Source organism: Ziziphus jujuba, chromosome 9 (assembly GCF_031755915.1).
Source record: "Ziziphus jujuba cultivar Dongzao chromosome 9, ASM3175591v1".
NCBI lineage: Eukaryota > Viridiplantae > Streptophyta > Magnoliopsida > Rosales > Rhamnaceae > Ziziphus > Ziziphus jujuba.
In genome coordinates this window covers 21,225,559-21,235,853 of record NC_083387.1, presented here as the reverse complement: position 1 = coordinate 21,235,853, position 10,295 = coordinate 21,225,559, and the positions used below count along the sequence as shown (strand labels likewise).

The 10,295-nt window shown below is 35.3% G+C and overlaps 2 protein-coding genes across 5 annotated transcripts; one reads left to right on the top strand and one right to left on the bottom strand.

The window, feature by feature from the left end:
- Positions 1-300: 300 nt before the first annotated feature.
- Positions 301-1,053, bottom strand: LOC107427303 (auxin-responsive protein SAUR61). Its single transcript, XM_048481564.2, is given in 3 exon segments — positions 301-606; positions 609-722; positions 725-1,053. Coding segments are annotated over 3 exon segments (426 nt in total). The 5' UTR covers positions 792-1,053; the 3' UTR covers positions 301-361.
- Positions 1,054-1,528: 475 nt separating this feature from the next.
- On the top strand, positions 1,529-10,295 carry LOC107427325 (alanine--tRNA ligase, chloroplastic/mitochondrial). 4 transcript variants are annotated; one of them, XM_048480829.2, is made up of 13 exons: positions 1,529-1,713; positions 2,403-2,507; positions 2,667-2,858; positions 3,505-3,683; positions 4,598-4,676; positions 5,217-5,351; positions 5,490-5,639; positions 5,821-5,931; positions 6,035-6,952; positions 7,203-7,475; positions 8,317-8,526; positions 9,075-9,232; positions 9,582-10,295. In XM_048480829.2, exons 1-13 carry the CDS (start codon positions 1,615-1,617, stop codon positions 9,916-9,918), a joined length of 2,946 nt encoding a protein of 981 aa, XP_048336786.2. In that variant the 5' UTR covers positions 1,529-1,614; the 3' UTR covers positions 9,919-10,295. The 4 variants fall into 4 exon arrangements, with proteins under 4 accessions (XP_048336786.2, XP_024932874.3, XP_015893189.3 ...); XM_025077106.3 differs by having other exon boundaries at positions 2,626-2,858; XM_016037703.4 differs by having other exon boundaries at positions 1,530-1,713; positions 2,656-2,858.

Genomic DNA, 10,295 nt, shown 5'->3' with positions numbered 1-10,295 from the left:
TAAAAAACCATTTGATTTGTTTTTTGCATATGGCTCTAGTACCACTTCAGAAAGGTCCTGCCGTTAAGTCTCATTATATGAATTTGATAACGCCCTCGCTTTATGTTTTTATTTTTATTTTATGAAACCCAAATATAGAAATGCATTTGACAAACATTTCTGTCTTTCTGTTTTCGAAATTTGACCATTGCTTTTTTATAGAAGATAAGACAGACAAATTGAATAGAATTTATCTCAATGAAGTGGAAATTCCCATAAGAAAACAATATTCATTGAATAAATGGCATTTTTTTTTTTTTTTTTTGGTCCTGCAAAATTGAGAAACCAAGTGTGGAATGTTACTATGTCTAGACTCTACATATCAATATACAAAATTTTCTAATTCATCACAACATGATTTCTTTAGAATCCAAATATAATCCTTGAGTGGTAGCTCTCCAAGTCCTTGTGTAGATGACCCTGAGCAATGACATCTTGACATGGGAGTAAGCACGGCTTTCTCTAGATCTTTAGCTACATTTCCATGAACCAACCTAATAACATACTCCAAGAACATACTCTCAAAAGGCAGTGTAATAGGCCCTTCAGTTGGCAGTCCAAACTCTTCAAATATTCCAATGGAAACTCAAAACGCTTTCTATCGATTGTGTACACAACAAAATGACCTTCATTAGCTACTGATGATGAACACAGATCATCACTTCTGCTTCTTTGTAATGATTTCTCCGCTTCTTATAGCTGCGAATTTCGGCCACGAATGCTATTGCAAGAAGTCTCTTTGTGTTAATCATGGCTGTAGATTTTGATCAAAGAAATGAGGCAAAATAGATTGCTAAGAGGAGCTCTGCAGCTAAATTCCAATCCAAGATCTGGTTTTTGTGTTGAAAGCCATAACCATTACATATATTCCACAAGGTTGGGCAGCACTTAAAACTCTTGTTTCATTTAGGTTGGGCTAGTCTAATGCAAAGCCATGTGATTTGCATACCAAAAGGACAAAGAGATGGTGGTTTTCCAATGCATGTTTGGTATTATTAAAGCGATGTTGTGGGCAGGCCATTGTTGCTCTCTATAGCTAATGCCAATGTTCTCAACTGCCACTACAGTTTTGAACCCCATCAAGCTGTGTGACAATGACATACAACCTAAGAGCCATTAACTCAGTTTTCTAAATTCAAAAAAAGAAAAAGAAAAATGAATTAATAATTAGAAATTATAACCTCTTTTCATGTTCAAAGTTTAACTAATGGAAATGTTTTTCCAAACATCCAAATGGGTCCTACATATATTTACACATTGCTATTTCTACCCATCTCACCAAAATTGTTATTTCTACCAAAAATAAAAATAAAAATAAAAATAAAACTTTTTAATCTAAAATTAAATTATTTAAACCAAATTTCCAAATGGGCGGGCCCCAAGATCTGTGGGTTGAATTGGGTTTCTGATTTAAGGGTCAAAATATGTGGACCTCTCATAGAGGCTTATCCTCTCCCTTCAATACAACGTATATAAACGTCTATTTGAAAATCTTCTAAAATCTTCTTCATGTTCACTGAGAGTGAGAGACAGCCATGGAAAGCCTGAAGCTTCCCTGCTCGCTTCCTAGTTTCCATGGCGGGAACTCTCTACTTCCACTTCCTACATCTTCAAGCTTTCCTCCCAAATCAAACTTTTCAATTCACCCAAATCGCAAACCTGCGCTCTCGCCTGGTACTTTGTTTCTCCAACTCTGCTTTCTTGAATTTTCCTATAATTTTTTTTTTTTTTTTGGTATTTAATTTCCAAGTTGTAGCTTCTCTGAGCAATCACTTACCTTGGTTCCTTTTGTGGAGTTGAATATGGTCTATGCTCGTTTTATGCTGCTCCAGGTTCTTTGCCGTGAAATTTTCTTACTTTGTGTTTCTTTTTTTTTTTTCTTTTTTTTTCTTTTTTTTTCCCTTTTCTTTTCGCATTGACCCTCAAGTTCATTCATTTTTATGAAAATGCTCGTGAAGTTAACATTTTCTTTTCACATTTGTTGAAAATTTTATTTGCAGCCAATGATTTTTTATTACATTCTTTAATTGATGATTGAGAGCTTTCTTTTCTACTGTCAGTTTACTAGGTTTTTTTGGGCACTTTCTTCCCCCCATTTTATTGGTTTTTGGCCTAAGAAAGAATTTATAAATAGTACTCTAGTTAAATGATTAGTAATATTGCTTGAATAATATTCTCAATCTGTGTCAACACATTTGATGTTTTTGATAACCACAGCACCTCCATAGGCTTTGTATATATCCTGCCTTGCTTGTTTATTGTAACATATTATAATTAATTGGGATACTTCACTTAAGTAAATTAGTTCAAGTTCTTCGGATTGATAATTTCATTGTAAACCATTGATTTTTGGAATGATGCAGGCTTTATTACAAGAACCATACAAATTTTTCCTCCCAGTATCTTTTGCTCCAAGCATAATGTGTTTAAAGAAGCATTGGGCATGCAGTTTTGTAGAAGCACATCAGGTTGCTGTAGCTAATTGTATAATTTTTTAATTTTTTTATTTCTTTTTTTTTTTTTTTTTTTTTTTGGTTGCTTTGAACAAAATCTATCTAATTTCTTTATTTTGTCTTAATAATATAGTAATGTTCTTCTTACTACATCGCTTCTCAGCATCTGTACAGCCCGTGACAGAACAGTCAACAGAGGATAAGTCCAATGATGTTAGTGGGGATTCCATACGCCGTCGATTTCTTGAATTTTATGCTTCCCGTGGTCACAAGGTTCTTCCAAGTTCATCTCTTGTACCAGATGATCCTACAGTTCTATTGACAATCGCAGGGATGCTTCAATTTAAACCTATTTTTCTTGGGAAGGTATAGCATAGAATCTCTCTAAGCTGATATGATATATGCTATATCCATTTAATCAAAGAGATTTATTTGTGAAGGTAAAAAATACAGTATCAATCAGTTTAATACATAATCTTTTTTTTTTTTTTTTTCTTCCTCAAAATGCATGGGTTGTAAAAGGACCTGAACTCAAATGTGCAGTTCATATTAAAAATTATTTGTCTAACCTTGGACCTTGTATATTTAGGGAATATTTATCAACTCTCGCATGCTCTTGTTACACTGGGAGTGGAAGCTTGTATATCTAGAAAGTATTTTCTTTGAAGAGATCCACAATTAGGCACCGTGGTTCATAGAAAGATGAGTGTAAAAAATAGAATGGAAAGAGTTTGAAGATGCAGACATATTCATAATTAATCACACAAAAGGTTTCCTTTTGTTTTGTACTTCAAATAAATTAGGTCTTGAGTACCATTTTTTATCTCTTGAATTGGGTGGGGATGGGAATGGTAAATAGGAGCATTATCACTGTGCATGGTTGGAAAATTTTGATTTATGTTAAACATATGAATCTCTAAAGCAGAACATTTTTAAATGTTATACTTCTTATCTAGTCAATTTAAGACACATTTAAAGTAAAACTTATGGTGAAACTACTACATCTTGTTAGGTTCCGAGGCAGGTACCTTGTGCTACAACTGCACAAAGGTGCATACGTACAAATGATGTGGAGAATGTCGGTCGAACGGCTCGTCATCATACATTTTTTGAGATGCTTGGAAACTTCAGTTTTGGAGATTACTTCAAGAAGGAAGCAATTAGATGGGCATGGGAACTTTCAACTGTAGAGTATGCAAAAACTACTATTTTATTACTTGATGACTACATAACAAATTCTGATGTTTCATCAAATCATGATCACATTTTATCAACTTAATCATTCCGCAGATGATTAACGGACATTTTGTGTCATGTTGTTAAGTTATTCTGTAAATCTGTTATAAACTCCTTCAAAAGAGTAATTAGGCTGAGAATTATGATGGCAGTGGCTTATATTGCTGTTATAATCACTTAGTAACAACATCTGCGAGCTCTGTACTCATTTTAGTTGAGAGGTGCATCTGGCTACTAACATGGTGATGGAGGTTCTTTGGTGTTGACATATTGATACATGATCATCCTTGAATAGCTCTCTGAAAATGTTAATTTCTCCCTTAGAAGCTTTTATTCATTATTAAACTTGTGTTGTGTGTTAGATTTTTTTCTTGTCATCACGTATTGCGTTATCTTAATACACATTGGGCTCACTTCTTAATACCATAAGCTTTTGGGATCAATGGTTCCTTAACATGGTATTAAAGCTTGGTTATCTATTGGTCTTGTGTTCGAATCCTATTAACCCCATTTTGTTGGTGTGCGTGTAATGCCCAATTTATGTCTCACTAAGTTTTTATTGCATCTATTCTTTCATTTTGGTGGTATGAACATTCTATGAGAATGCTTACTTCCACAAATTATTTGTTGACTATATAACTGAATTTTTTGGTGAGAGACTAAATAACTGAATTTGATTGCACATTCAAGTCCAACTTGCATGCAAAAGTGTATGTCAAATATGAGCAGTTTCTGGCTAAGGCATGTATCTGATGGAAATTATATAGTTTCAAGGTGGTGCATTTTTCTTGTCTGTTTGTTTGTTTCCTGGCTATGCAAAAATACTAATTGTTGACTATCTACTTTTTTTTTTTTTTTTTTACTCACAGGTATGGGTTACCAGCTGACAGATTATGGGTGAGTGTTTATGAAGATGATGATGAAGCTTTTGCAATCTGGCATGATGAGGTAAGCCTAACTAGAGTCGTTTGTCAGTATTATATATTCGTCTTGTAATTGGTTTTTTGCATTCATGCACATCTACTCAGTCTTCCTACAGTTTCCTATTTGTTATCTTCATTTATATTTCTATCTCTTTTCTTTTCCCTTTTATTTATTTATTTATTTATTTTCCGCTTTCTAGAATCTTATGTAAATTATTATGTATCTTAAATACTTAGTTTTGAAATTTGCTTGATAGAATGTGGATGTTTATGCTCCATGATAGGCATATATTCTGTTACCAGAAATGTAGACATATTTGTATATTTTCTCTTCTAGTTCTAGTATCTTCTGATGGGAAAAGTATCTTTCTTTCTCCTTGCCACGTACAATTTCATTGTCAAAGATTTTTATCTTAAACAGCATTTAAGAATGTTCCATATCCTCCAAGGTTCAGATATATTTGGCAGTTTGGTTTATAGAATTGGGGAAATAAAATAATGTCAGTGGAAATAATCGGATTGAAAGAGAAATATTTTCAAGTTTTTAAATTTGGCTTTGCTTCAGGTTGGTGTTCCTGTAGAGCACATAAAGAGGATGGGTGAAGATGACAACTTCTGGACAAGTGGAGTTACTGGTCCATGTGGTCCTTGCTCAGAGCTCTACTATGATTTCCTTCCTGAGAGGGGACATGCAGATGCTGTATGTACACCTTGTTATCTCCTTCTGCTTCTTCTTTGGGAGGTGGGGGTGGGGGTGGAGTTGTAGGTGGAAGAGAGTAGAAAGTGTGTATCTATCCTTCTTTCCTTCCTTTTTTAACTCTTTGTGTGAACTTTACAGGATCTGGGAGATGACGCAAGGTTTATAGAATTTTACAATCTGGTTTTCATGCAATACAACAAAAAGGACGATGGCTCACTTGAGCCCTTAAAGCAGAAGAATATAGATACTGGACTTGGCCTGGAACGTATGGCTCGCATCCTTCAGAAGGTATTGATTACATTGTCATTATTGAAATTCAGGAATGAATTTTATGATACTTTTTTTGCCAATGCTAAATTAGTAATTTCACAAGGAAGCTAATACAGCTCTCAATAACAACAACATGCTGTATCAGTAACACCAAAATCATAAAAGAATTTTATTCTTATTGTCTACACTTCTCCTGCAGGTTCCAAACAATTATGAGACTGACTTGATCTATCCGATCATAGAGAAAGCCTCAGAATTGGCTAATGTTTCATATCAGCATACGGATAATCGTTCAAAAATGCATCTTAAAGTATGCTAACTGCAATAGCTATCAAGCTTGTCTTTCAACAAGTACATCCCTTCTTTGTAAGAAATGTGAGTGATTCCTGTTATTTCTGTATTTTTCATGTCAGATCATAGGAGATCATTTGCGTGCAATTGTATATCTCATATCAGATGGGGTGGTCCCATCAAATATTGGGAGAGGTTATGTAGTTCGGCGTCTCATCAGAAGGGCTGTTCGTACTGGCAGGTTGCTTGGTATAAAGGGAGATGGCAGGGGAAACACTGATGGAGCATTTTTACCATCCATTGCAGAAAAAGTAATAGAATTAAGCACTGATGTCGATGTGGATGTAAAAGATAGAGCACCCCGCATTCTTGAGGAGTTGAAAAGGGAAGAACTTCGGTTTGTGCAGACACTGGAAAGAGGAGAAAAGTTGCTTGACCAAATGCTAGCAGATGCATTATTAAGTGCAGAACAGAATAAAACTGTTCCTTGCTTGTCCGGCAAAGATGCATTTCTTTTGTATGATACATTTGGGTTTCCAGTAGAGATAACCACAGAAGTAGCTGAAGAACAAGGTGTGAGTATAGATATGAGCAGCTTTGATATAGAAATGGAAAACCAAAGGCGGCAATCTCAAGCTGCACATAATGTTGTTAAACTTGAGGTTGGGGATAGTGGAGATCTTGCTGAAGATGTTCCTGACACTGAATTTCTTGGATATGAAACTCTTTCTGCCAGAGCAGTAGTTGAAAGCCTTTTACTGAATGGCAAATCAGTTATACAGGTTTCCGAGGGAAGTGATGTTGAAATTTTGTTGAACAAAACACCATTTTATGCTGAATCTGGTGGTCAAATTGGAGATAATGGGTTTTTGTATGCTACCAAGGGTGAAAATCAACAGACGGCAATTGTGGAGATAAAAGATGTCCAAAAATCTTTAGGAAACATATTTGTTCACAAAGGTACCATCAAAGAAGGAGTTCTAGAGGTTGGAAAAGAAGTGGAAGCTGCAGTGGATGCAAGACTGAGACAGCGAGCTAAGGTCATGGCTTTTATGTGATTCTATCTTTTTCTTCCTTAATGAAGAGATTTATAATAAACTTCTCGCATGACCTGTACAAAATCAGAACGCAAATCCATTTGTTAACAGTAATTTGCTTGTTGAAACTGATTTGAAAACAAGAAAGTCAAATATTTTAAATCTATCCATGATAGCCACCATATTGAAGATATTTTTTTCCCCATATATTTGTTCTAGTTTTGAGAATTCAGCTTTCTTCATTACTCTCCAGGTTCATCACACTGCTACTCACTTGCTACAAGCTGCACTGAAGAAAGTTATTGGTCAGGAAACATCACAGGCTGGTTCATTGGTTGCCTTTGACCGTCTCAGGTTTGATTTCAACTTCCACCGACCGCTTCTTGACAGTGAGCTCGTGGAAATTGAAGAACTGATCAATAGATGGATTGGGGATTCTACGCTTCTTCAAACCAAAGTGATGCCTCTTGATGATGCAAAAAGAGCTGGGGCTATTGCCATGTTTGGAGAAAAATATGGAGAAGAGGTGTGAATTTCTCTGCCATAGAACAGCAAATCTTTTCAAACTTACTATCTCACCTCTGCTCTTTTTTCACTTGATTCCATCCATTAATGCCACATAGAAATGTGTCCTTGATTGTGCTGTGAGTAGGAGATTTCTGGACATGATTTCATGTTTATTGCTTGAGCACAATTTTCTCACAAAAATTTATGAATCCATAACAACATTTCTGATGAGTCACTATGAGCATAAAGATGCATGTTAAAGTGTCATCTACTAGTGCTGCTACAACTCCTGCTACTGCTACTACTACTATTGTTCATCCATAAGCTTGAGCTTTTTAGTGGCGTTTTAAGATGGTATCATGGCCTAGTTATTTATATGGTGTTGTGTTCAAATCCTGCTCCTCTAAACTTTTGTTAATTAATTGTTTTTTATATGTAAGGTTCAATGTTTCTCTTCTTAATGGGCAAGCCTACATGTCGGGGGGGAGTGTTAAACTGTCTGTTACTAGTATTGTTAACTTGATATGCATACTTCTGCCTGTCTCCTATATGTCTGGGCTTTTAGGAAAAATGGTGCTTTAACAAAGATATTATAGTAGAAGTGTTAAAGTTATCATCAATGCAAAAGAGTAAACTGATTTTAAAAAAAATAAAAAGTGGCCCCAACTATGCATGTCAAATTTGGCGCTTCTATACTAGTTATTGATGTATAGTTTAATGTTTGAAGAATTTAGGAGGAACTTTTGTCATAACATAATTTTTAATTTTTGACTTGGCAATTCGGACACCAAGAATATCATATGCAAAAGGAAATCAGTTTTTTAATTCTTTTTAGTTTACTAAACTATGGTACTCTGTAGGTAAGGGTTGTAGAAGTTCCGGGTGTATCCATGGAACTTTGTGGAGGAACTCATGTTAGCAATACTTCTGAAATACGTGGCTTCAAAATAATTTCAGAACAGGGTATTGCATCTGGAGTCAGGCGTATAGAAGCTGTAGCTGGCGAAGCTTTTATTGAATATGTCAATGCCAGAGATTATCACTTGAGACATCTTTGCTCTACTCTTAAAGTAAGTTTTCTCTTCCAGTCTTATTACTGTATATAATAATTATCATTTCTATCACCATTATTCTACTCTTTTCTGAAGCATTATGGTTCATCTGAAAGATCCTTTTGGCATGATACTCATCTGAAATAGTCATACTGTCCGGATTGCAAGCCATTGATTGCATGGACACATATGATTATTAGGGCTATAGACCACTCTTTATTTTAGTTATATAGGGGTGTTATTTGGTTGAGTTGGTTGTATATGTTTTTCTTTTTCCTTCTATGGTAGCAGTGCTTTCCCTATTAGTGACTGTTTCTTCTTTAAACTCATCCTTTTAATTTATTATGAAACAACTATTTACGTAGAAGCCCTTATCTGGGTTGTTCATGTAGAATTCTTATGTTATTTGTTCCACTGTTTAAATTTTGAAGTAGAAGCACCTTTATAAGCCATCTATTTTTTCAAATTTTCCTATTTTCTCCAAATTCTGTATGCTATTTGATGCATAAAATGTCCTAGTAAATAGAACAAGAAATTCAGTGTTTCTTAATGTCACATTTGTGAAGGTGAAAGCTGAAGATGTAACATCCAGAGTGGAAAATCTCCTGGAAGAATTACGAACTACCAGAAATGAACTTTCTTCTTTGCGTGAAAAAGCAGCACTTTTCAAAGCCTCAATTGTTGCAAACAAGGCATTTCCAGTGGGAACTTTGAAAGAGATCAGGTAGTTATCCTTTGCATGAGTTGATTCCTTAACAAAGACACCTTTTTTCCATGAATGGAATTTTTGGTTTTTGAGTTTCCTATAATCTCATGATAGGAACTCATTGATTGGATATAAAATTATGCACATTTTATACTATAGAACCACCCATTACAGCTAAAGTATCTGTTGAATCAACTCCAGTTGTGTTCTTCATTTTAAGCTAGTACCAGAGACATTATTTCCCCTTCATTATTCCATCAAAACATTTTATTTTTCTTTCTTTAAGGTTTAGTCACATTTGATTTCAAAAACATCAATGACTTTTCCTACACGGTTCATTAGATCTTCTACAAAAATCATATGGCAGGGTACTGGTTGAGTTCATGGACGACACTGATGCAGATTCACTAAAAAGTGCAGCTGAATATCTTGTAGACACGCTACAGGATCCAGCAGCTGTAGTACTGGGCTCATGTCCAGGTGAAGGAAAGGTGAGTTTAGTCGCTGCATTCACACCAGCAGTTGTTGATTTGGGAATACAAGCAGGGAAGTTTATAGGGCCAATAGCTAAGTTGTGCGGTGGGGGAGGGGGTGGCAGACCAAACTTTGCTCAAGCAGGTGGGAAGAAGCCTGAAAATTTATCAACTGCTCTTGAAAAGGCTCGATCAGAGCTTATCGCAGTTCTATCCAAAAAGGCAAGCTGATACTCATCTGCCATCTCTTGGCTTGTTTTTGTGAAAATTCCTCGTGGCTACTGGCTCGTTTACATAGGACGACAATGCTTGCAAAGGTTCAAAAGCAACTCTGTCCTCAAAATGGCTTGGAAATTCATACTCTCATTTTTCCAAATACAGAAACGGACTCAAGGAATTCAGACATCACTTTTCTAACATACAAAAATTGGACTAACTTATGACAATATTTCCTTTTTTCCGGCAGGACTAGAGAAAATAGATATAGAACACATGTAAGTATTATTTCTTTAGTTGAAATGATTTGGTTCTGATGACTGGATGAACTTAAGAGTGAGCCAATCCATTTTTTCAACTCCATTTTAGTAAAAGCTTTTTGAGTTGGGGCA